The 27588-nt window shown below is 45.8% G+C and overlaps 1 protein-coding gene across 1 annotated transcript in view; it reads left to right on the top strand.

The window, feature by feature from the left end:
* The first annotated feature begins 2378 nt into the window (after positions 1–2378).
* Positions 2379–27588, top strand: part of TTLL9 (tubulin tyrosine ligase like 9) — a 93490-nt gene continuing 68280 nt past the window's right edge. The window contains exons 1-2 of the mRNA XM_085619507.1: positions 2379–2664; positions 19450–19496. Of these exons, the coding sequence (XP_085475633.1) occupies positions 2650–2664; positions 19450–19496 (62 nt within the window). The 5' untranslated portion in view covers positions 2379–2649. The remainder of the gene's footprint in view (positions 2665–19449; positions 19497–27588) is intronic.

The following is a 27588-nucleotide window of genomic DNA, read 5'->3' as shown; positions in this document are numbered from 1 at the left end:
AGGTCGGGAAGGTTACACTTATTTACAATGGGGTGGAGTAAGGTCAGGCTGAGTTGTGTACACCCAGAGGAAGTACCTGAATGGTAAAGTAAATCGCTTTACCATTCAGAAGGTATGCTGAAAGTATTGTAATCAGGCTGAAAGTTGTTGCTAATGGAGTGCTTTGTCCAAGATCACACAATATGTCATCAGATGTTTAAACAAGCAATGTGACGCCGGTTCTACAGTTGACATGACAGCCACTAGGAACAAATCTTCCCCAGTTTAAAGACCAACACTGCTGCTGAAGAGTACCTTACATGTGAAACATATTGCAGTCCTGGTGAAGAATGCTGTGCAGTTCTATTTCCATATGTGTTCTGTGCTGAGGGTCAGTTCCACTGTACTAAAGGCAGTGTAGTCATGAACATATTGAGTAGAATTCCATGGAAATGAGTGCAGCCCTGGTTAAGAGTGTGAGTAATCCACGAAAAGCAGCACAGCCCTTCTGAAGAGTATTTGTGCTACCCCGTGGAACACAGCCTGCTGAGCTGACAAGCGCCAGGGCTGTACATTAAATGTAGCGCACCCCAGCTGACAAGTAGCAATGTTTTTGCATTAGAAATAGTGCAGTCCTGCTGAGAGGTTTTAGTGCCCTTACATTAAAAGCAACACTTCTCCAGTAAAAGCAATAAAGTCCTACTGAGGTGTGCAGATATTTCCCAAAAAAATGTTTCGCAGCCCTGCAGGTTAGTAAAATAGGTAGACTATTGCTGATTCAAGTGATTAAATGTAGAACTACTCCAAGGGAAGTACAGACGCTCTCCCTTTAAATGCAGAAATCATGTGTCAAGAAGTCTACAGATATCTGTGTACTGTGCGTTAAATTCTCTCAAAACACAATAGCACGCTGCACCTTGTTGTTCGTGCGGCTAATTTCAGAGCAATCTCCAGTAACCTCGTCCCTATTCCGGAAGCTGCTAGACAAGGACTAGTGTTCTTTGCAACGTACGTGCGCATATTCCAACTCTGTACCAATTCACCTTGATTGTCGTGTATTTAAAGTCTTCCGGTACCTTTTGGTGACTGGCATTTGGTGAAATACAGTGGCTGCCCTGGCAAGTCATCCGCAAACCGAACTGACGCTTTGATTAATTAATATACTTTTATAGCCCACCATATAGATTCCTCACCTTTTGAATTCCCCCAGGCGCAGGACCGGGTCTGGAAACTTTCCAGCAGTTGCTGTTGCTCCTGCGCGTGTTTTTCTTGGTGAGGTTTGATGACACAGTTTATCTGTGTTGATTGCATAATAGGGGTCAGGTCTTTAAGTGGGCCAGGTCTCACCGGGTCGGAGCACCGGCAGTTTTTTAATGGGGCCTCGAAACGGGTTTCTATCAGGCTCTGTTTTGTGCCCTGGCACAGGCGGTCCCTGTTTTTTTCCAGACTGTTGTGACAGCAGGCACATCGATGTGCGCTGCTCACACTGCTCATTTCTTACTAGTGGAGAAGTTATGGCATGACGTCATGCCAGGTGAGCATTGTAGGGGAAGGTAAATCCTTTAAAGAGAGGGATTATCTCTCTATATTTCCCTTCTCTTTTTGAAACTCAGGAGCAGCAACATTGTGGTGATGTCACCAGGGCTTTAAGTGGAAGCTTTTTCAATATTATATACAAGCCATAGTTGCTGCTTATTTATCTTATGCAACTAACAACCATTGACAAAGGCAATAGTCCAGACTTGTGGTATGATGTTACATTTTGTATCATATATCTGGATGCAATGACAGAAACAGAAAAATACAAGGCAGACGGCACACTATGCTAAGCACAGATTTTTAGCATGCGTGTTTTAAGCCACGCCCTTAATTACATTGGCCACGCTTAATTGAGGGTGATCTTAACACATAGGTCTGGATGAAATGTAATAGTGTCGGCGAAATCTGCATTTTTTGTTGTTGTAATTTTGCATTACACAGTTTCATATAATTTTTGTCCATGGGAAACTGGTTTATAGACAATGTCTCACCGGGAGATATTATCGGATCCTTACAAACAAGCATTAAAAATGCAATAGGTCTCGCCTTTCATTAAGTTAAAGCCATTTGCTTTGCTATACAATACCATTAGCAAAGCAAATGGCTTTAACTTAATCAAAGGCTATACCTATTTCATTTTCAATGCTTGTTTCTTCTGAAGTCAAATAGGGTCTCGCGTTATTCGTATAAAACGCATTCGTTAAGTATTCGGACAGGAATAAGTCATAAGAGCATTATTTGATAAGAAGTAATAATTGTCTGACCTATTCCACGATGGCGTGCAAGCAACGATTCCAAAATGACCTCACCTTACCGCACTGCCCTACAGACTACTATGCTACCGTTCCAAGATGGCCGCCACCCTCTTTTCCATGATGGCCCCGTATCCTTTCAAACAATTGAGCACACCTCCATCCAAATAATAATTAGAGCGTTTCATTCTGGCAGCCGTGTTAGGGGAGCAGCTATCAACGCAACATGTATCTCCTCCCGCAGACATTGATGATTTACCAGCCTGTCATAGAACCTGCGACGCTCACACTCGTGAAGTCATTTCTGGAGCGTCGAAGGTTGCTATGGTGACAGCGATACAAGATGTCTGTGAAACCATGAGAAGCCAAAACGAGGGACATGTCCAAGAATCGGGTGAGAACTACAGCATTTTCCTTCTCAAAGGAACACGAAAACTTATTCACCAGATAAATATAGTACATTTTCCCTCAAAACCCAGGCTACTCTTCACAGCCCATGCGAGAAGCACAAATAGCCCAATAAACACAACCACCCATGGCGTTTAAAAGCTCATCGTTCAGTTTAAAAAAACAGCCCGACTACTTCAGCGACCCATACAACTCCACCCCACACCCCACCCGTTCTCTAGATAGTACGCCTGCTAAGATTCCAAGCCCTAGCAGAGAAATAACTCTCAAGTTCCCCGCTAAACAGACCAGCCTACACATGGAGTCGTTTGGTTTCACTTAAATCTTATTCCAGCTCTCCACGCCAAAAATCAGAGCCGAATCAGAGCATCCTAATTCGTCCCGGAGAAACACAGTCCCTTTAAGGGTTTCTTTTTTGGAAACTCAAACGCCCCGCCCCACTTCCTTCAGATTGTGAGTTGCTATGCAGCTGGGATGGAGGGAAAGACAGTCTGAAGATGCCAGAAGCAGCATCACATGTATTAACGTTGCAGGAGATTACACTGCTTGTGGCGCTGTTATGATGGCACGGGGTATTGTATTGGAGTAAAACATCTATGTAGTGCTTCATATCCTTGACGAGGCCTCAAAGCGGTCAAGTTTTCATCTGTGCCAAATTGGAAGTGTGAGTTTAGAAAGATGTTGGATGCACTATGCCCTGTGTGCAAGATTCTGGTTGAGGCAAAGGAGGTTCTAAATCTTTTGTTTATAATAATGAGAAGGAATGGGAATTTTGTTAAAGGCTTAGTACAGTAAGTAGGGGTACCTACCAAACCAAACAACATTTGTAAAGCGCAACACTGTCACCCCTAGGGGTATGTGCCGAGACGCCGAGACGCCCACGGGTATTTGTTAGCGCTTTACAAATGTCAAAAATAAATAAATAAATAAATAAATATGTGGGCTCATTGTCTCCTTCGAAGAGCCAATTCTTGAGTCTCTTTCTGAAGTCTAGCAGCGAGGGGGCTGTACGGAGCTGGAGGGGAAGGTCGTTCCAGATCTTGGCAGCGATGTAGGAGCAGGAGAGGCCACCACTGCAACGGATGCAGGGGTCTGTTTGAGGGCGAGTGAAGAGGAGTGCAGGTGTCTAGAGGGTTGGTGGAAGTTCAATCGATGGTTGATATAGGCAGGTCCTGGGTCATGGAGGGCTTTGTAGGCATGCATGAGGATCTTGAACTGGCATCTCTTCTGGATGGGGAGCCTACAGAGGTCTCTCAGGTGGGGGGGGGTGATGTGGGTTTGTTTGGGGAGGTCCAGGATGAGAGTGGCTGCAGCATTCTGTATAGTCTGGAGTCCTCTGAGGAGCTGGGTGGAGATACCGGCGTAGAGGGTGTTGCTGTAGGCGAATCGGCTGATGACAAGGGCCTGAGTGACGGTCTTTCTAGTGTTGGCTGGGATCCATCTGAAGATTATGCGGAGCATGAAAAGTGCGTGGAAGCAGGAGGAGAAGACCGTTGACCTAGAGCCGCTTATTTCTGGCATGTACTGCTTGCAAGGACTCTGGTAGTAGGGGCTGAAATGAGTGATGGCGATGCATAGATGCTGTCAGTGGGCAAAGTTGAGTAAAAGTTGCCAATGCAAGGCCCTTTGTAAGGAATACATTACTTACCGGTAATCTTAATTTGTGACAACTGCATCCTGCTGAACATAAACATTTGTTAAATGTCAATTACTTAATTGCTGAACTCAAAATAAAGCCCAAAAATTATTCTCTGTAGAGAGAGATAAATCCAACCTATAATTATTTAAAAAAGTGTGCTGTGACAATCATGTTCCTGCTCTACTTATCTGTCTGAGAGAAGCGCCTCTTCCATCTGCCAAGGTTTCAAAAATGAATCTTGTAGATCTACCTTGAGCTGCTGCCCTTTTATTCATGTAGATTTGGTGTTTTGTTGAGTTCTGGATGTCACCTTGTAATTGCTTCAAACCCCTAGCCTTCCAGGTGTGCACTGAGCTGGATTTGATTTGGCAGTGTTCTTCAGTTGGTGGGTCTGGTCCCTCACTTTGTTGTATGATTGTGTTTCTGTTCTAGTTGTATGTAGGCTGATATGTCTCTGTTCTCCTGCTAAAAGAGGCTTGAAGGGCTTAGGGGCTGGCTAAACTACCTATTAAGCACTGCCAGGAATTATGACATTTCTTACTCTCAACTAAAAGACTTAAGCAATGCCCAATCTTTCCTTCTCAAATTTTGCATCATGCCTGCTTTGGCGTGTGAAAAGGCAGCTCGGCTGAGCTATGCTTCTGGCCATAATGTTAAAACGGTTCTGCCAACCATACACTTCCTAGCCCTTGAATGTCTATGAGTGCATGAATTCCTGGCATCTTGTAGAACGAGTTTCTGAAGTGTATTGGGACTTTCCTAAAATAGCACAGCCTTAGTATGTGCATCTTCTGTGGTTGGTGGGCAGGTTCCTAACATTGATTACTCCAGCGGCACTTAAGAAGGAGTTAAGTTCTTTATTTCAAATTAAGAGCTCCCGAATATGGCCTGTTGGCAGCTTGAGGATTCTGCGGGAGACCTTGAGTGACTGGTTGCATCATTGTAGAAGTTGGGGGTTCTTTTCAGGCTGGAGTTACGCACCTATGGTCATTATTTTCATAAGTCAGGCACTCGCCCTCACTTTTTTCACTGTTTACCTCTGCTTCTGAAATGGGATCCGCAGTATGAACACAGGACATCTACACACTTTAAGTCTGTAGTTTAAACCTGCTGTTTTTGCTGCTCTTTCAAGGAGCCATATTGTCCATGCCTGATGTTAGAGGTATGTGTCTTCGGAAAGTGAATTTTGTGGAAGAGAAATATCATGCCCATAATGCCTCAGTCTGCGAGTGAGAGAGTGAATTAGTCTGTGACCTGGGTGTGTAACGGGTATTCGAGAGATAATCAGCAGCACCACACCTCTAAAATGTAGAAACCATGCAGGTATATTTTCTGTAGTTGCTCCTTTCACAATTACTTCAACTCACCAGTTCAGAAGTGATGTGTTTTGCAGGCTGAATGATGGGCCTGCATTTGGTGCTGTGGAAGTAGATAGGGACACACAACACTTTTAAAGAAATATCAGTCCCTTTCAGCAGGGAAGTTTTAAGGATTTTGGGGGCCCTGGGCCAAATATATTTTGGTGGGCCCCTGTTTGAAACAGCTTTGATTTTATGATCCAGTTCCAGTTCTTTCATGCCCTCTTTGGTCACATTCCAAATGTGTGTGTGCATCTGATTTTCAGGGATAGTGGTATGTTTTCAGTATTGTAACACAGCAGCAGGTCACTAATAATAATGCATATATTCTCTCACACCCTCCCATTTCTCATATGTGAGGTCCTGTATTGATCTAAAAGAAACTTTTTATATGGATGTTGCATGGAACATAAACACATTTTGTCTGCAAACTGTCTGTAATAGGCTCTCACACATTAAAAATAAATGTTAGAAAAACGCTATTTCCAACAATCTGTTAAAACATTATTCAAAGTCAGCAGTGCAAGACTTTTTACAGAACATAGCTGGCTTTATCAGGGGGCCCCCTTAAAGGCTGGGGCCCTGGGCCAGAGCCCACTTTGCCCATGCCTTAAAACGTCTCTGCCTTTCAGTGTCTGTTTACGATAGCATCTGTAACGTAATTGAAATACGCCTCTTTTCATAACAGATGTTAATGTTGCTACCCCTAATTAAATTAAAAGCCAAAAAGCTGTTCTACAGGATACAAGGACACTTAGAGGCCTTTTACGATCTCAGTCGTAAAGCCTGTGACCTTAGGTCGAAGGCTGTACGACCGAGATTGACTGTTTCACTTTCGATCGGCTGATTACAATCCAGCCGGTCGGAATTGAAACCGTCCCGTCATTCCAGCTAGCTTCTGACGGGACAAGGAGTCCATCAGCCAGTCAGAACCAGCCCGTAATATATCTGGATGGCATTTTACACCGTCCGGATTATGATACACAGTTTCCGACAGGCATTTCATGACAGGCTTTCTGACATGGAAAGCCTGTCGGAAAGCGTGTTTGGGGCCCCTAACAGGGCCCTCTTTTCCTTGCGGCCTCTGGTTTTGAACCACGGGGGCACCCATGGTGCCCCCCTGTGCAGGGATAAACACAATCTCCCATTTCTCCATGTGAGCTTGTGTTACGGCCAGTTTATGGCCGTAACAAATGCTCCTATAACGAAATGTGGGAATGCGACTGCACCATATGCGGTCGCATCGTAATTAGGCGGTTGGGACCCACGACCGGAGGTCGGTCGGTCCCGTTGCTACCACGGTGTCGGTCGGAGGAAACACCCACCGACATCATAATAAGCGCCTTTGTGTATTTGTTTTAATGAATGAGGAAATTATTGAACTCTAGTTCAATAAAGACATTTTAAAATCTAGTTTTAGCCGAGGAGGCAGAATGTGGAAGGGGGATTCAAGAAGCACAGGGGACAAGGAGGTCGAGAAAGCTAGTGCGGGTGGCAAAGGGGCTCAGCTGACAAGAGGAGAGGTTGCTTCTCAGGAAGTGAGTGGATACGAGAAAAAGCAGGACAGAGCAGTATCTGTGAAGAAGGGAGGGAAAGGACAGGCACTGTAGTGATCACCCAGTACTAATAGTAGAGAAAGAACTTGTGGGAAGTGGAGAGTGCAGAAGCGCTATGTGATTAATATTTGCGTAGCACATTATCTGCTTCGATATGGCATTGAAACTATATATCTCGTAGTTCCAATCAATTCATATTAAAATCACTAGTGTACATATTTTGGTGATGGGAAGTTTGTTGGTTGAAAATGTCCCCATGGACCAAATGTTGATGGGTAGGATAACTGATTTATCAATTATCTTGCTAAAGCCTATTCTGTTAACTAGGTAATGATCCTTTCCAAAAATGTAGCAGAGACAATATCTGAGTACTTTTCAGATAAAATAAAAAAAGGTTAGGGAAGGCAATTGTTTAAAGTCAGACTCTGATCAGTAGTTAGACTCAGAATCAGGGTTAGGTCCTTAAATCTCCCCAAGCTTCTTAAAAGTGTATCTATTAAACACTGAGGAATACAATGAATTAATGTGCAATAGCAAGTCATCTAGATAACATGAGGGCCTAATCTCAGGGCCATTCTGGAATACAATTAAAGGTGAAATACCACCATAACGTACGTACAAGTGTCATAAATTATTCTACAGCAAGTCATTGTGCTAAACTGTTTTAAAATGGCAATAGTTTGCACATTGTTAAAAAACATTTACTAGATCCCTCTAATTCTGTGAATCATAGACCAAATTTCTTTTTGTCAGAGTTAAGTCAGTACTTGTGGTTTTCATTTTGCTCTTTATTTACTACTCGAAAAAGCTGCTGCCTCACAATTACAGAATGTTTCAGAGGTTAATTAGTTAAAGCATCCTATGCAAGCAAGCATTAGAGCAGGCATGGGCGCCAGACTAGTGATTACCCCAGGTGCTGACGATCTTCATATGATTTTTTTAATATAAGAGTATGCAGTTCCAAAGAGAGGTACTGGTAGTCAGGTCTGTGGAATGACCTCCAAATGGAGGAAGTGCCATCACACACCCCGAAAGGTGTCATGCCTCATCATTTGGGCATGCTCCTCATCGGGCCGGCGCTGCAATGCTCGACGCGCACCCGCAAAAGGGCTCTTTGGCGGAGTTCTTTTGGATAAAGCCGTAAGGTGAGTGAGGGTGTGTGGGCTGTGGTGAGTAGTGTAGTGAAGTGGTTAGAGTGATTTAAAATAGGTTTAGGGAAGCTTTGTTTACTAAACTTGTATTCATGCGGCTCGCTAACCTAAGTAAAAACAGTGTAGCCCTAATTTGAAATAATGGTCCTCTAGAGCATGCATGCTATAAAGCTTGGTCAACATGTTTCTTGCCTAATCCAGCCCCTAAGGGGTCTATCTGCAATTCATCAGGACCACGCAAGGAAACATTTCTAATTGTCATACACAACTGCAAGGCTGGTGCTTCCAATTTTACAGACTGATCAAGTTACCAGCCATGCTGTGTCGTACAAGGTTAGGTTTCACCTTGTATTGTTGAGAGACCAGCACGATATTTAGGACACACAAGAAGTGTTACGGACTCTTAAAAAAAATTGTATTTACAAGTGGTGACCTGTGCCAGAGTTACCCACACATGCAATCTTGCGTCAAACTGATTTTTGGCATTTAGCTTATCATGAGATTGACTGCATGCATGTATATGGCCCGTGGTGTGTGAGTGCAGTCTTTCTATGAGACCATTACAGTTGACTTTGGATTGGTTGCATTAGGTAAACACACAAACATATCCTTCATCACGGCCTGATATATGAGTCTGGATTGAATAATCCCAGCTCGCAAAACCATTAATGTGATGGTATGAACAAAACATTGCTTTTCTTACAGATTATGTTTCGAGCACTCACCCCACGATTAGTAGGTCTAAAGCTAACAGGAATGATTCCAGAGCAAGTTGCTCACTCACGACTTGCACGTAAAGTGGAACAAGCAGGATCAAGTTATAATAAAGACATTCGCTTACCGGTATGGCTTGCTTGTGTACAGAGCGTCTTGTACTCACTGAAAAGTGGCGTGGTGAGTAGCCCTTCACCTACCCCGGCTCTGGCTCCCGTACTGAGATGCACCGGAGGTGGGCTAATTATACGTACTTCCTGTCTGGAGTTTTTTGGGAAAGACTAAAGTGGCAACTTAGGTGGCCATCTTGGATAGGTCGCGAAATCCCGGTTGTCCTAGAGACAATACCGAGAGACTTGGGAGAGGAGATGACTATTCAGGGGAAGTGCCTGGTTACTTTGTGTATGATGCGGGCCCCATTTTTATGTCTTATGGGTTTCTAATTGGATATTGTGAGTTTGCCTAAAAAATTTGACATAAATTAATAGAGCTAGTATGTGGGCATAGATGTATATTGTGCATGAAGTTGTAATTGTATCACTATGAGGCATGGCCCATGTAGGGGTGTGTAAAGTAGATGAAGAGTATTTTATACAGGATTTTCAGGATTCTTAACTTTTAACAGTACATATGGTATACTATGATCTCCCAGTCGGGAGGAATTGAACGGACCTGGAGACCCTAATGAAGTTGACTTTTCTGAATTCTTGGTGTTCTTCAGTCATTATATTCTGTTGTCTATTTAGCTCCACCCATGGAATGTCATCGTTTAGTCCTTTAGTATGGGACAAAAGCCTTAAAATCCAGTTTTGCTCTTTTTTGAAATGGGCTTCTTTTTGTATTTGTGGATGGGACTCTAGGACGGTCCAATGCAAATCAGTTATTGTGTGGCCTATTGTTGTGTAATGGGCACACATTTTCGTGTTAGTTTTCTTGCACCTGATGTTGCTTCGGTGCTCTGTTATTCTGATTTTGACAGCTCGTGCAGTCATGCCTACATACTTTAGTTGGCAAGGACAGGTGATGAGGTAGATACAGTTGCGTGTGTTGCTGTTTGTGTGTTTGAGCTGTTTCCATGTTAATATTTCTGTTAGTTCTACAGAAATTGTTGCCCTAGTCAAGGAACAAACTGTACATTGGCCACAATAGTAGTGTCCTACTACTGGGGGTAGGTCCCACAGTGGTTTTTGTTGGGGGAACCCCTTTCTTTTGGGTCTGGTGTTTACCAACATATCTTTGAGGTTTGCTGTCCTTTTAAAAGCAAACTTCAGGGGACTAAATGTCAGTTCGCCCATTTGTAGGAGTTTCCAGTTCCTTTTTACCACCCTTTTGATGAAATTGGATTCCAGGGTATAGGTGGTAACACAAGTCAGATCATTGGTTTCAGGTTTTGTATATAATTCTAAGAGCGATTCTCTGTTGTTATTCCATGCTCTTTTTTGTGCTGTCCTTATATTCCTTAAGGGGTAGACATGTCTGGCTAGATGTTCTGCTAGATTGTTGGATTGGGTAGCAACGTCACTTAGGCTACTGCAGTTGCGTCGGGTGCGCAAAAACTGCCCAAAGGGTAGATTCTCCTGTAGGGCTTTTGGGTGGTAGCTGCTGAACAGTAGGGGACTGTGACTGTCAGTTGGTTTTTTGAAGGTTTTGGTCTGTAGTTTGTCAGATGACATACTAATCATAAGGTCTAGGAATGGCAGTTCATTTTTTGAGGTGTTAGCAGTGAATTTTAGGTAGAGGTTAAGATCGTTAACCCAGTCAACAAATTGAGGGACCCTCTCCTCCATTCCAGAAAATTTGAATGTCATTGATGTATCGACTGATAAAAAAACAAAAAAAAAACTTTGGTTTTGCATCGATGTATCAATGCCAAATAGTGATATTCTCCTTGTAGAGATTGTTGTTCGATAGAATATGTTTAGCCTCAAAATCCGACATGTACAGGCATGCCAGACTAGAGGCGAAGGTGTGCTGCCCATTGAGGTCCCCTGTATCTGATGGAAGAAGCCCACTGTGGACTTCCCAACACCGCCTGCAGCCTCGGTTTGCAAGCCCCCTCTACCGCGAGTGCTCCCAATGACATAAATCTAATACCTTAAGACACCTGTACACCCGTCGCCCCTGACCTCTGGAGAAGAGGACCAAAGGCGTCCCCGAGCATCACAAGAGTTGAACCACCCTGTTGGTTCAGCCCGACTGGTCCCCCAGTCTAAACCTGCAGCCTCTTTTCCGACGGACCGATCTCCATAGACTTGAATAGGGTACCCAACGCTGTAAGGCACCTCTGCACCTGGCTCCTCCAGTGCTACCCGAAGTGAACTGTTGGTGCTGCCTTGGACCTTGCCCCATACACACCTTAAGTCCAGAACATTGGTCCCGTAAGTGGCTGTTAAAAGTGCCTGAATGCAATTTCAATCATGATTCAAAGTATCAAAAAGCTGTTTTCTCCAAACCTGCTATTTTAAAAAGTACTTATCTGATTTTGATGATCACGGTGCCTAAAGTTATATAAAGATAAGTATTATTGTGATAAATTGGTGTGGATCTCCTTATTAAGTCGTGTGTATCATTTATTGGCTGTGTGTGTGCAATGGAGGTCTAACACTCCTCTCTGATACGCCTAAGGCTGCTCAACCATACTACCCCATAGAAGAGCACCTTGGGATTGCTAGAGCAAGCCCATGTCCATTAGTAAGGGAATACCTGGACTCTTTGTACGGTATAACTCTTTTTGGTATACCATATAGAGAGCCAGCTTCCTACAGGTGTGATTTGTCCAAGTCTGGATTCAATACACAGTTGAGTTTGCTCCCACTACTGATTCCTCCCCTCCCCATATTGAGGGTATTTGTTCATTATGCATCACTAGGGTGACACTATATCTAGAAAGTCAGTCAGTGATGTGTTCGGAGCATATATATTTATTAGTCATACTGATTAGCCATCTAATCTGCCCTCTACAATACCATATCTGCCACTCTGGTCAATCAATGCATCTTTCAGCACAAATGGAACACCTGGCCTGATCCACAATACAGCTTCTCTGGAATATGCAGAGTAAGTGGTGCTGTATAACTGACTTCTCCACCGCTTTTTAGGCCTTCCCCTTCCAGAAAGAGTGTTTCTTGCAGAAATCCAATGTATAGTGGCAGTCATCTGATATTTCGAATGTGACCCCAACTCTACGTGCCAAAATATAACATTAACTCTCCTGAAGGGTCCTTCACCCTCATATTGTGGGTTGAAGGTGTGTGAGCGGGTGGCTGTAGTTGATAACTGCCATCTCCCTCCCAGCCAACCCTCCTTTATGTAGCCCGGTCATATGTATGTGTGTTATTAATAGGTCCCTAAACTATGTATCAGATCAGGATTAGAACTAAAATTCCCTTCAACTTCACATTCAATCCGGATTTAGACCGCTCCTCGGGGCCAGCCCGCCGCCCGGCGACCGCCGCCCTACATATGCAGGCAGAATTGATCAGGCTTGACATGCTAGACATCTGGCGGCATTGCCACCCGGGTAAAGGGGGCTACACGCATTACTCGGCATTCCACGACGTGCATACCAGAATAGACTATTGGTTGGGGTCCCGGTCACTGCTTGCGTGCGTTAAGGACTGCAAGGTTTTGCCGCGCACATTGCCGGACCACTCCCCTCTCCTACTAGTCCTGACTACCCCGCACCGGCGAGTACCGCCGTTCACGTGGCGGCTGCCGCCGTATTCACTGTTGGACGACGTGTTCCGGGGGGAACTGGCGGAGGAAATAGACTCGTTCTTTGAGGTAAACGCAGGCTCAGTCCAGAGTTTCCAAACGGTGTGGGATTCGTTCAAGGCTTATATTCGCGGTGTAGCAATGACTAAGCATTCGGGCGTGCTTAAATCCATCCGGCGGCGGCTTGGGGCCCTGGAGACGCAGATAGCGCAGCTGGAGGAGACTCAGGGGGCTTCGGCGGACCCCGAGGTGGCCACGAGGCTGCAGCACCTGGTCACTGAGTTCAACAGTGAAGCGGACCGAGCGGTGCAACATATGGGGAAGTACGCCACGGCTCGCACGTACGGGGAGGGCGAGCGCCCGGGATCCGTACTAGCGGGGATACTGCGTAACTCTAGGCGACCCCTGGTCATTGACGAGCTGGTCACTACTTCGGGCGACGTGATTACCGATGAGACGGGGATCATAGAAGAATTCAAGGCCTACTATGCTGGACTGTATAAATCTCAGTCCTCTCACATGGAAGAGGAGATAGACGACTATCTCAGTTACCTTAAAATGCCGTTTTTGTCCAACTCGCGGCGGGAATTCCTGGCGCTGCCCATACAAAAGGACGAGATCTTGGAGGCTTTGGGAGGTATGCGGGCGGGCACTGCCCCGGGAGCGGACGGGCTGACGGTGGCCTTTTATAAGGCCTTCCAGGACCAGCTCCTCCCGCACCTTATGGCTCTTTTTGACGATATATGTCTTGAAGGCTGTATGCCTGACACGGTGCGAGAGGCCCTGCTTGTTACAATTTTAAAACCCGGGAAGCCTTCCAACCTGTGCAGCTCCTATAGGCCACTCTCACTGATTAATGTCGATGCCAAGATATATGCTAAAGTGCTGGCCACGCGTTTGGCGCTTCTGGTGCCGGAGCTCGTGGCGCCGGAGCAGGCAGGCTTTGTTCCATCCAGGAATCTCACGTACAATATCCGCACGGTCCTCGGAGTCATGCAGCATGTGCGCCCAGAGAGTAAGGCCATAGCGCTCTTCCTGGATATGGAGAAAGCGTTTGACTCAGTGGAATGGCCGTTTATGGTGCGGGTGCTGAGGAAGCTTGGGCTGGGAGAGCCTTTCTTGCAGATGATTGGTGCTTTGTATTTTAGACCCACTGCCCGGCTGCGCCTCGGAGATCGTGTCACGGAGCCGTTTGCAATCACAAGGGGGACCAGGCAGGGTTGCCCTCTCTCCCCACTTCTCTACGCGCTGGTGGCGGAACCTCTGGCGTGCGCGATAAGAGAATACCACAGATTCGAGGGAATCAACTTTCCCTCTTATAAGATTGGTATTTCTACCTACGCGGACGATACGCTGCTGTACATCAGAGATCCGGAGGAGAATCTCGCTTCAATCTTGCGGGAGGTGGTCCGGTTTGGGGCGCTGTCGGGCCTCAGGGTTAACTGGAGCAAATCGCTGGCGTTTCCGCTGACCCTGGCTACATTGCCGTTCCCTATGGAATACCCTTTGCAGTGGACAACGGACTCAATCCGCTACCTGGGAATTCGGCTGCATAGGGACCCGGAGGTCTTGCTGAGGGAAAACTATGGGGTGGCTTATTCCAAACTTGTCGACGAGGTGGAAGAGTGGAACAGGCTCCCTTTGTCGCTGATGGGCAGGATAGCCATCATGAAAATGATCATCCTACCGCGATTTCTGTTCCTCTTTAACAACATCCCTATAGTGCTTCCCAGGTCTTTCTTTGCACAGCTGACTCAGACCCTGATCCGACTGGCCTGGGGTGGTAGACAACCTAGAGTCCAGTGGAAAGTGCTGACGCTGCCATACGAGATGGGGGGACTTGGAGCCCCGGACCTAGAGAGCTACTACAGAGTGGCGCAGGCGTGGATACACGCCGAACCAGACGTCCCGCATGTGCTGCTGGAGCGCTTGTTTGCGGATCCACTTCCACTCCCGGCGACGGTCTTTCTACCCGTGGATCGGAGGGTGGGTCTGTTGGACTCGCTTAGAACCACTAACCATGCGTGGCACGCGATTATGAGACGGCAAGACCGTGACCTCTTACACTCCCCGCTGATGCGGGTGGAGTGGGCAGTTTGGCTCCCCCCTCAGCGGGAAGCAGGGGTGAAACGTGCGTTGGGTGATTTGGGAATAGTTAGGATGGCGGACCTGTTCCAAGACGGAGTGGCCAAGACGCTGGAGAGTGTTGTCTCGACTCAGCCGGGGACCACGTTACTCCAGCGCTTTCAATTCCACAGGGTTCGGAGCGCGTTGCTGTCTCTTTTGGGGCCGTCTGGGGCGGAGCCTCCCGAAATCCCAGAGCTTTCCTATGTCATTAAAACTGCGGCGCCATCCAAAATGGTTTCGATCCTCAAAAAGCTTGGTGACCAACACAGGGAGCAGCAGTGCTCTGCAGCGCGGCGAGCCTGGCAGACGGATCTTGAAATGGACATTTCGGATGAGATGTGGAGGTACTGCTGCTCTAGTACTAAAAAGGTCTCTTTGAATGGTCGACACCGATTAATACACTTTAAATATTTGCAGCGGGTCTACTACACCCCTGAAAGATTACATAGGTACGGGTTGCGCCCCACGGCGGAGTGCGAGCGTTGCCATACCCTCGTGGCTGACTTCCTACACATGGCCTGGCTTTGCCCCGGTGTTGCCCGGTTTTGGACGGCGGTGTTCCGTGAGTTGAGTCAGATCTTGGAAAAAGAGATCCCCCCTGATCCGGCCCTGGCGTTGTTGGGCTACTCCAGGCCTCTTCCGCGGGCGCTGAGGCGTCTGACGGACATGGCGTTGCTGATCGCGCGACGCGTCGTGGCGGCCTGCTGGATGAGAGGGCCGCTTCCTACTAAGAAACGATGGGTTAGAGATATGCTGTATTGCAGCTCGCAGGCGGAAACGTATAGCGAACTGTTACCCCCTAGGAGTCGCCCCAAGAACTTCTGGGCGCTGTATAGAACATACATGACAGCCGGAGACCCTGAGGAGGTTGGTCAGGGGGAGACACAGCATGAAGCCCCTGGGGTGTGCAGTGGGGCGGTGGAGGGCGTGCCACAAGAATAGGACTCAATTGTGGTGAGATGGGCTATGATGTCAGTGAAAAGTTTGGGATGGCGGCCGGTTGGCGGGAGGGGGGTCGGGGTGTCCCCTGTCTGCGGCGTGTGCTTCTTAGCAGTGTGCTTGCGAGACGGAAACTAGAACTGCAGGGTTGGACTGGCCTGGAAGCATGGGGTGTGGTGTCTGGTCGGAGTTCGGCGCCTTGGTTTGCGACAGCGTGCACAAGTAGACACAATAAAGGAGGAGACAGTGACATGGTGGCGAACGGGGAGGGGGGTTGGGTGTTGAGATATGGTATACGAAATTTTAGGGGCTTGAGCAGACTACCGGCAGGTTGGCCATGTGGGAAGGTTACACCACAGTGCAGGTTGGGGGCGAATACGTATTTCACGCATCGGAAGTGATTCAGCCCGGACTGTTTGATGTAGAACTGCAATGCCGCCGGTCCTCCGGGATGTCGGCTAAATGGCTGTGTGAGAGATACAGGACCGGATCAGAAGAGCTCACTGGAGCAACCCATTGTATTAGGAGCCTACGGCAGTCTGCTATGTCTATTTACTATATCTCAATAAAGGTTTTTTTTTCACAAAAAAAAAAAAAAAAAGAACTAACATTCCCTCTTTGCTCTTTAACCTATACCTCCTCTAATTAGCTGATTTGTTGCATACCTTTAAAGTGAAAACACAGTTGTACCTTGAGGGTACTTAGATTAGGTTCAGTCTATGTAATGCTTCCAAACATTCTCCCTCCGACATTCTGTTAGCTCTGGAGGTTACAAGGAACTGGATGGCTACAAATAACAGAAACTAAATCCATCTAAATTAGAACTTCTTCCCATCTTTAAACCATGTAAACGGGATAATAGCCTCTGGCTATCCTCCCTGGGGCCTCCTTGCTGAACCAGTTTGATCAGCTTGAAATTTAGACACTATTCTTGACTCCCAACTGAGTCTGGAAACTCATGTCTCAGCAGTAACAATCCTGTTTCTCTCATTTGAAAATGCTCCATCGAATCTTCACTCGTTTTCCCACAGAGTGCAAGTTGCAAATGATTTGTGCGATCAAGAGTAGTAGACTGCGGAAATGCAGTTTGTCTTGGCCTCCCCCATAAAACAAGTCTTACTTGCATAAAGGCTAATGCCATCATGTTTCGTAATAGCTTAAACGATTCCATTGACTCCACATCGATAAAAGGATAATGTTTAAATTGGCCTGTATTCTCCATAAAACATTGTATGCTCAGAGTCCCTCTTTCATAGCGGCTGCATGGAATGGAATGGGAGGTCTTACCAGATCCTTGGCTTTCCGCTTTGCAATTCTGTTTCCCACCATAGTAGAGCTGAATCTAATCTGCTCAAGTTTCAAAAACTACTCAAAACCTGGATTTTTGCTGTGGTCCTCAGTTGCACAATTGTTTTATTGAATATAGCACCAGGAGGCTCATTCTATAAGTAATAAAATGCTTTAAACCAAAACCAAATACAAATATAATTGGTGCAGGGCTGGGGAGAGGTTTGAATTAATTTAAACAGTTGTGGTGTGTACTATAGTTGGATTTGGTCTCGGAAAAGATTAATTTGACAGTCTCAATAGGATCCCTAATTACCCTTTGAGTATCTATCGGCCAGAAGATGTTTGAGCTTGTATCAAAGATAGAGCAGTCATCTCTTTAATGATATGTTTGAACAAATCAAACTGAACACCTAGTGATCTCCTTTGCGTGATGATGATGGACATTTGAGGAAGGGATTGGGTGAATTGATCGAAACATGGCTTACCCTTTGAACTTCTTTGTAGTCCTGTAAGTTGTAGGCACGTTATCCTGGAGTCATTGAGACCAGGCCCATTGACATTTACAAGACTCTGACATACATTGCCTGTGCCATCCACTCATAGGGACACCTGGTTAGACGTTAAAATGCAAAGTAGTCTATGTGAAATGTTATTTACCTGGGAGTTGTGCCCAGGGAAGGAATTTGCTTCTTGATTTCGTGGAATGCTTGGGAGATCATTCGTTAAGCGAGTTTATGATTTTGTGAATCTACATGCAAGTCTGTTTTCTGGGCACCCTTCTAACTGAGGAAGGTCTCGGGTTGAGCAAAGGAGCTTTCTCACTTATGCCTGACCAGGGTTTTTACTCTTTATGGTGGATGAAAATAGTATTTGATTCAGAACACAGGTCCTTAACCTTGTACTCCTTGGCTGGAGTTTGGTTTAACTTTCAATTATTCTCTCCCTCTCTCTTAGATACGGTCTGGATCCATTCAGAGCTGTATGATGATCTCTTGTTTTCGAGATTTAAAAAAAATGGTTTTTTTATTTTATTTCAATTGCACGAGAAACATATAACCAGCACACCAATAACAACAAGCCACACTCCGGTCAATCATGGTAATTCGACTTTTCCCAGCACTGGTAGTCACACGTCATCAATACATATTGGGTGTGCAATATCCTGTTCAATACCTCCTATTTACTGGAGATGTTCCGGTTCCCCCACCTATCTTGTTTTTAGATTTGAGTGCATTCTGAATGACTAACTACTTGTCAAACTCCTAGACACTAAGAGGCACCTACTTGACTAGTAGTCTTAAGATTTCCAATATTCCCTCCTGCTTCTGCATTGACATGACTCTGCATCATCATCTAGTGTGATATAAAACATATGGTTCATTCAGATAGGTACCCTAGGGCACAACTGGTTGACCTATGGTAAACTAGAGAAGAATTCCCCTTTAGTTCCTACATCAAAAATGAGAGGCCCACTGTGAAGATTTGGGTGTATTATATGATATGGCTGTGGGGCCTTATCATGCAATACACTCTTGGGTCCAGTCAGGCTTGTTTGCAAACCTTACGCTCAACCCTGGGTTGTTGTGGCTTCGAGCAGCAAGGCTTAACAAGGGAACTTAGTGTAAAGCATTTAACAGCAACGAACAATGAAATAAAGTCACACAAAAAGAAGGAGAGTCAACAACAAGTTGTAAAAATAGAGCATATTTTTACGAGTTTTTAGAGTCCTTCATCGTTAAAATCCACTGGAGGGTTCCAGAGATACAGATTTTAGAAGATAAAAATACTTTTAAATGCAACTGCAAACAAGCATTGGTCAGCCCTTAAGATACCCTGCATTGCTTTTTTACTGCCTAGAAAAATAAGGGTAAGCTTTTCAACAGTAAATTTGGCCCTTGTATGAAAAACTAAAAAAAAACTTTCTTTCCACTTGGGCACTTGTAGAAAACAACACTCGTGCTTTTACAATCTAACGACAAATAGGATATTTCACATCACATGGTTAATTAGCTCTACGATTTCCAATTGTTTAGTGCTCTCAGTATAAAAAATTCTCTGAGATGGTATTTCGTGCTATGCTGACCTGTGTGGGATGTTCCCTCTTGTCTTGAATTAAGTCAATGTAAAGACTCTGAAGCTGGTTTGAACTTTTGTGGCTTCCTATCTGATTTTGGTAGTTTGTTGTGATTTACTGTGTGCATTCTTACCATTGAGTCTTCTTGCAACCTTTGCATCACTATCTGCTTGATTGTATTTGTTTATTGTATATCTTGTTCTCTGCAGACTCAAGGCTACAAAGGGCCATATGGATATCAGAAACTCAAGGAGCGGTGAGTCACTATAAACGCATTTCCTGACCTTCAAGTCTGGAGGGGATTCTTAAAGTCTGTTTTGTTATTGAACTCCAACTGTCCTGCTTTGAAAGTGGACACTTTCACAGGTTCGTTTTACTTTTCATAATTCTGTACCTGCAGTAGCGGATGGCATGGATTGGAGGTGGTGGGGCCGGCGGGCGGGCATCGTTGTGATAGGTCTGAGCACCGTAGTTCGGCGCTCAGATAGGGAATGGGGGCCAGGGCATGTTCTCCATGCAGGCTGTAATTCAGCCTGCATGGAGAACATGGAAAGTGCTCATGACTGTTTGGCCGTCTCCAGGGGCCGGTCAAACATTCATGCGCACTTTACAGAGTGCCACCTCTCCTTTCCTGCTCTGAGAGCAGAGCATCCCCGCCTGCAAAGATTCAGGAATAAATAAAATGACAATAACGTCCAGTTATTATCATTTTATTTTTCCTTCATTTCCACTGTTAAAAACAGTGGGGTGACGCTCCTCCGATGAGGCGGAGGAGCCACCAGTGTGTACATGTGGAAGAGTTTTGTCACTATTCCATACTGAGACGTTTTTGATGCATGTTAGGTAATGGAGATTTCTCCAAAGAACTATAACATACAAGAATTGAATATTACATTTATTGATGTACCTCGGACAGGGCCAGAAGGGTCTATAGCCTAAGTGACGAATGCTTGTTACGTTTTTTGCATCCGACATGATGCTAGCCTTTTATTATTATTATGTCTAGTAAATTGAAAATCTTCTGTATGCATGACTTGCAATTATAAATGCAGATAAAAACATGTTTAAGTAAACAAACATACAAGAATTTAAGTTTTGCGAAAGAGGCTGTGGGAACCCACACTGTGGACAAATGCTTCCGCCAACCACAAGTAGACCAAGCAAGAGTGTCTGCTATTTTGATCTTTTCCCACAAAAAGTAGACTTCTTTAGTGTGACTTTCTATGTTAATGATGGCCATGCACTCCTCCTTCACACTGAAGACTTCAGGTTTGTTGTTCAGAACTGGGCTCGGGCTTGTATGAATCAACAATGGCTTATCCTGTATGGAGTATGCAGTCGTGTAGGCACAAAGGTATAACATGTTAAGGGAATATTCAGGCAAAGTAGAGGTAAGGAAAAGGCAAAATGAAAACAAAAGATACTAGCATATAAAATTGCCAAGTAATCAGTAGAGAAAACACATTGAGCAAATCAAGTACCTTGGAATAGAACTAACTTTCATGTCCTTTTTCTTAAACTATATTTTGGGGATACTTTAGATGCAAATTCTTTTCATTCGCTATTACAATTGTTCCAGGTTTTTAAAAACTTTTTAGATCGAGCCTGCCACAGCGCATGCGCTCTCGCTTATGAGACTATTGTGTACAGTAAAGGTCTTAAAGGCTGCCCATTGCTTACAATCCGTTAGCTTCATTGTCACTCTTCGTTACTGCCTGCTGATTGGCCAGCGCAGGCCAAGCATTACTTCCGTTCCTTTCAGTGGAGCATGGACCAAGCACAGATTGATTCAACTTAATTAACACCCGTCAGCTGCTCAAGCGGTGACTAAGGTACTATTTATTCTTCCTCCCCTACCCCTCCCTTTCCCCAACCCCCTCCTCCCACTTTATATTATTGCTGCTCTCTTCCCCCGAACCCTCCTCCCTTGTGTTGCTTTCCCCACTCCATTGTTGCTGCTCCCACCCTCGTCCCTGCGCCTTGCTTGTTTTGCTTCCCCACCCTCCACTCTTTTTTAAACATTGCACATCAGCGTGGCTTAAAAAAAATCACTATGATGCAATCAATGCTGGCTATGTCATAGCACTTTTTTCCCTCAACTTTAAGCCATTTTGCACAGCCGCTCATGCTGCTGTGCAGCTTGTCTAAAAAAGCATTAACAAAGCCAATAGATCTTGAATACATTAGACCTAGTGGCTTTGACAGTGCTTGTTTCTTTTGACACTCATTCACCTTGACGGCAAACTTATTTCCTCTCCCCTCCCCTCCCCTCCCTTTTTCCCCTTGTAGCATCTGCTTTTGCTCCCCAGCATGCCATTTCCTCATCAATGTTCCTTGGCAATGCTGTGGTCCCAAGCTAGAAATGCCAGAAATTCTCTGTGGCTTGCTAGAGAAAATTTTAGAGTGATATCAGGGGCGTAATGCAGGCCCCGCAGTCCCTACAGTGCGGGGGGAAGTGGGGGAAACCTTCAGGAGTGCCCTCAATCAGGCCAAGACCAATGTACATCTGTGAGATATGGGAGACTCAGGGGCCCATCATCACATTCTGCATGGGCGGGGGGAGGCATCATTTTGTGTTATGCAGCTAGGTGATGTGTGTGCTTTTCTGACAATTATGATGTCTTTTTCTTCAAGATGAAGTTTCTTCTATGTTCTGTGCCTGGTGCTTGACAATAACATTTTGCCAAACGACTTCTTACCTGTTTTCTATCAGCCAAATCTTATAAACGCAAAATAGTTGTGGTGGGAACTTGCAGTGTGGCCAATTACAAGGTTCCTGGAATATTGGGCTTATAGGGCATCACCAAGATATAGTTTGTGTAATCAATGAATCGTGCTGGGATCTGTAAGGGGCGGGGAAGTGAGAGAACATCAGCATCATGAGAAAAAATGTGCCTAAGTGAGTGAGGAAAATGTTTAAAGAAGTATTTTTATATTCTTGAAAGTATCAGTGTCCCTTATTTGCGGTACAAAGTCACATTGGCCCAGGCTGTAACATCAGTACGGAACTTATAAAGATGCAAAACAGGCTGTTTTTCATAAACACTCTCTAAAGGGTCCCAAAACAACTTGGCTCAGGTTCCACAAATGGGATCTAGAAGGTCCTTCTGGATATCACTCTTTGCTTATGGGTTTCTGGGCCACAGGTCTTGGTGGCCATAACCCCTGGAAGGATTAATTAATTTATTTATTTATATAGCGCCAGAATCGACCCCCAAAGGGGTCTCTCTGCGCTGCGGACAAGCAACAGAAAAGCTGATTAGAGACAGAAAAGAAAGGTCTTAAGGTGCTTCCGAAATTGGAGGTGGTCAGGGTATTGTCTCAAGTACAAGGGGAGCTGGTTCCACTAAAGAGGACCAAGGTGGGAGAAAGCCTTTCCACCCCATCGGGCCTTCCTAACTCGGGGGACCACGAGGAGGGATTTGGTTCCAGAGCGGAGTGATCTAGATGGTGTATACGGCGTGCATTTCTCGGCCAGATAGGCGGGCCAAGATTGTGTAAAGCTTTGTGGACCGTGCAGCAAACTTTAAACTTAATCTGCTCACGTACTGGGAGCCAGTGTAGCTGATGGAGGAGAGGGCGAGAGGCAGTCCTGGGAGTGGCATTTAAGACCAGTCGTGCCGCAGTGTTCTGGACTACCTGCAATCTGCACAGCGAGAACTCATTGGCCGAGACCAAGAGGCCATTGCAGTAGTCCAGATGGCTCAGTATTAGTGCCTGCATCAGAGTCTTCCGAGTGGAATTGGGAAGCAGGGGGAAAACTCTGCGTAATAGGCCCAACATATGGAAACAGGAGCCAGCTGTCAGAGCAGTGTGCTCTTTCAGGGTGAGACCCTGGTCAAGGCGAATGCCTAGGTTCTTGACAGTGGACCTTGGGAGTGGGGGGGGGGGGTCCTAGGTTCACCGGCCACCAATCAGGGGTCCATAGTAAGGGGGAGTCTCCGAAGAGCATGATTTCTGTCGTCCCCATGTTGAATTGGAGGAAGTTACATCTCATCCAATTGGAGATGGCTTTCATTCCGGAAGAGAAGGCCGACTGCACAGAGGAAGTGAATTTATTGAAGGGAAATTGCAGCTGTGTATCGTCGGCGTAAGAGATGGGAATGAAACCACAGGTTCTAAGGAGATTGGCCAAGGGAGCCACATAGATATTAAACAAAGTAGGGCTCAGACACGAGCCCTGGGGAACTCCCTTGGTCACTTTCATAGACGCCGAGCGATAAGGGCCAAGATTAATGGTGTGAGTCCTGGAGGAGAGAAAGCTCGTCATCCACCGGAAGGCAGAATCTTTTAGTCCAATCTCTTCCAGTCTCCTGAGCAATATCTCATGTGAGACTGTGTCGAACGCGGCAGAAAGTTCCAACAGCACCAGAATCGTCGATTGGCCCCTGTCTAGGTTCATCCTGATGTTGTCTGTGACCGCTAGCAGGGCTGATTCGGTGCTATATTTGGGCCTGAAGCCTGACTGGGAAAGGGTCTAGACTGCCAGTGAGTTCGACATAGTTGGATAGATGATGATGTGTTTCTCTAATAATTTGCTCAGGAGAGGGAGAATCGAGATAGGATGGAGATTGGAGAGATCAGTCATGGGGGCCTTGGAGTTCTTGCGGATAGGCATAACCTGTGACATAACCTGTGCTGCTTTCCATTCCAGAGGGACGTGACCCTCTCTCAGCGAAAGATTGAGGAAAAACTCTATGTATGGGGATATTTGATGGGACAAGGAGGCTGCGACTTTGGACGGAATGATATCTAGGGGTGAGCCAGATTTTACAATACGTAACATTGTTTCCACATCTTCCGAGGTCACAGGAGGGAAACTCTCTAATAGCTGAATGTTTCCCTGTTCTGGCAAGTCATGAGTCAGGGTGACCGGAGGCTGGCTCCCTGATGAAATGATTTTATTGTATATAAGCTCTACTTTCTGAGAAAAAGAGTGTGCGATGTTATTGCAAAGGGATTGTGAGGGTGCCTCTTAAAATATCACAAGACGAGGGGTTGATAAAAGACTGGAGAATATGGTGAAGGGTTTTGGGAGCGTTTCCAGAGTGACGCGATATGTGATTTCCTAGCGGCCTTAATGTTTTTATGGTAGTCAGAGAGAGTGGCCTTAAACCTATCTTTATCTCTCTCATCAAGGGTGCAGCGCCAGCGTTTTTCGAGTTTTCTGCATAATTGTTTTGGAGTGCGAAGCTGAGGGAAAAACCAAGCAGTCTGAGGGCGTTTTGAGGAGTTGGAAAAAGATTTCAGTGGCGCGTGCTGGTCTATGGCGCAGTTGATTGCAGAGTTGTATTTGGCAAGGGCATCCTCTATATTGTCAGGCACCAGGAAGGCGGCTTGGAAGCGCTCTGGGGTGATTTTCTTCCATTGTCTATGGGCAGAGTAGGCGACAGGGGTGGGACCGTACATCTCCCTAGGGCCATGGATAAAAAATTCAACTGATGCATGATCTGACCATGTCAAAAGACACACAATTGATGGACGGAATGCAGAACAAATCAAAACATTCACCCCCAGTCAAGGGATCTGGGTTGAATCCATCATTCTTTTGCTCACCATGCCCACCCAGTTTAGCGGCTGAGAAGGTTCACACAAAATACAGGATGAGTTAGAAAACATTATGTCCAGTGTGTGACCTGCTATGTGGGTGGGGCTTTCATTCCACTTGAGTAAGCCCAGAAGAGCAAGGTCTGCCATAAGTGTCATTGTGTCGGTATTAGAGCTACATTGACTGTGGACGTTAAAGTCTACCAACAGTAAGAAATTGTCGGTCGAAATCACATGGGGGGGCTAAAAGTTCGGTAAGTTGGACTGAGAATTCAGCTAAGGGGCCTGGGGGCCGGTAGACTAAGGCGCCCTTCCAGCTGAATTGTGACAAGAGGTCCAACCGAAAGACCATGATTTCAATATTTGCGTTGCAGCGCTGCTCTAATGAAGTGACTTTGATTCTGTCCTTATGTATTATTGCTAGTCCGCCTCCCACCTTTGACTGTCTATCCATTCTTATGATCCTGTACCCCTCAGGCAGAGCTAGTGTGATGGCAGGAGAAGAATGGGACTTAAGCCATGTTTCAGTCAAGAAACCGATGTCAGGCTGCATGGAGGAGATGAGGTCCCATATTTCGATGGAACGCTTGGGCAAGGATCTAACATTGCAGAGCATACTTTTCCACCCTGACTTGGTAATGGGGGAGGGGGAATTTCCCGTGTCACTGGTAGAGTAGGTAGTAATTTGAGGGAGAGGGGGATATAAATTGGGGTAAGAAAAGCATGGTTCACCATAGGTGGGGGCTGCCTCCATGAAAGTACCTTGATATACGCATGCTCGCCAGGAGAAAGGGCCCTCTAAAACTGGCCAAGTCCCAGGCCGGCAAGGCGGCGGGGGGGTCAGTTCTTAGATCTAGCAGCTCTTTGCTGGAATATGATCGGAGGCTAATCTAGCTCGGATTGGGGGTGGATCGACCAGGGTCCCTGGCTCCTGGCGACATCCGGGCGCGGACGGGCGCAGACGGGCTGGCCTTTGGATAATATTGACGCATTTAGTTTATGGGGTCCCCTCACAACAGGGATATGGACATGGTGTCTTGTAACTGGAGGGAAAGAGTGGAGGGTTTGTCAGAAGTGCAGTCTAGTGAACTTTGTTTGAAGGCGCCAAGCTCATCGTGAGTCCATAACGTTTTGCTAAGAGGGTTTTGCTTTTCTTTCGGCTTGCAAATAATACTAGAGGAAGAAATTACGAAAAAAGGTGGGTGTGAGGACAGAAGAGACAGCAGGATTACCATGTTGTTGTACATAGGATCCCTTCTAAAACATCGAGTCCTATGTGGGTCAGACCAGGCTGTACATGAAAAAGGGCTTGTTAGAGCCTCAGAATGAATACACTATGCAATAAGGAACTTCAAGTCAGTGTGGCAGTGCGACTTAGACATACCTGTTGCATGCGTGGTACTATGTAAAAATGCCATTGTAATCCGATGGACTGTCCTGTGTCAAATTGCCCTCAACAGGCCCTCTGATTTTGGCATGCTGGGATCATAAATCTTTGGATAAGAGTAGTATGCTACTGGTGCGCCTCACTTGGAAATCTTCGTACCCGTGAAGTTTCTGGGTGCGGCAAGTGTTGTGTGGCTCATACTATTTGGTTACAGCGACCATTGATGCTCTTAGATGGAAAACCTTCTCGTCTCCGCGCCAGATGCGGAAGTGGAAGAAGCCCATTTCAATAATCTAGCACTACTGTACAGTATGGTGTTTGGTAGAAAGGTGGATCGCATTTTGGACGCTCTCATTGGTTGCGCTTGTGTGTAATGCCATGACTGGTGTTGCAGTCCCTTCTATTGAGTGCATTGACAAAATGTTTATAGATTATGGCGAACCAAATTATTCTTGAAAAAAGCCAAAAGGATGTAATGTACACTGAAAAATGATGTGCTCTTTGGAATACTATAGTATAAGGCGCATGCATGATGCCTTGTAGGAAAAATGGTTCGGAACAGGCCATGTAAGATCAAGCCCCTGCACATGGCTTGTCTTCTCACCAGGCTTGGAAGGTGGCTGTTGGCAACAGGAACTCTGGAGTAATTTTTCCTGCAGGTTGTCACTTTAGCACTTGTGAGTGAGAAGTCCTGGAACAATGACTTTGGGTTCTGCCCTCTTCTCATACCCTTCTTCCAGGTAGGGTTTGTGGATTCTACAGGCACAATCTTTGTCTCTTCATGTCAGTAGGAGGGGCAAGCCTGAGAATATCCTGCCTTGAGAGAACTAAAACACAGACACAAAAGGGAGGGAAGACAGTTCACTTTACACTTGACAGTCTCTTAGGAGCAGCAAAAGAACAGGACTCTGAACCTCTAAAGAGACCACTGTCTCCAGCCTCCCACTCACCCTGTCAATCTTTTGGGGGTAAGACCCGTAAGGAACAAACGTCAGGGCAAGGCAAAAGGCTATCCCTGCGCATCTTCCACATCCTAATGTCTAGCACAACACAAAAGATTCAGGAATGATGCTAGTAATATACATTGCTTTTTTGGCAGGCTACCTCCAATCTCAATTGTGTACATTATATTTATAGCAGGGATTCCAAAATAGTTTCCCTTGTTTCCACAGTCTTTGATCACCTGCACATTCCTGATACATCCTACCATGCACCTACTGCCGTGCTCACTTCCGTGGAACCTACAAACATGGGATGGCATGAAAGACCAGGTTGCCAAAGACTGAACAGACAATTTACACAGGTGAGGTCAGTTGACCACTCACCCTACGCCCGAAATAGGAAATTGACCTCTATCACAGGTTATATAATTCAACACTAACAAACAACAAAGTAAATGAAGGAATGTTTGAAT

Source organism: Triturus cristatus, chromosome 7 (genome assembly GCF_964204655.1).
Source record: "Triturus cristatus chromosome 7, aTriCri1.1, whole genome shotgun sequence".
NCBI classification, from domain to species: Eukaryota; Metazoa; Chordata; class Amphibia; order Caudata; family Salamandridae; genus Triturus; species Triturus cristatus.
Note: the sequence above shows the minus strand (reverse complement) of the source record. Positions and strands in the feature narration are given on the sequence as shown.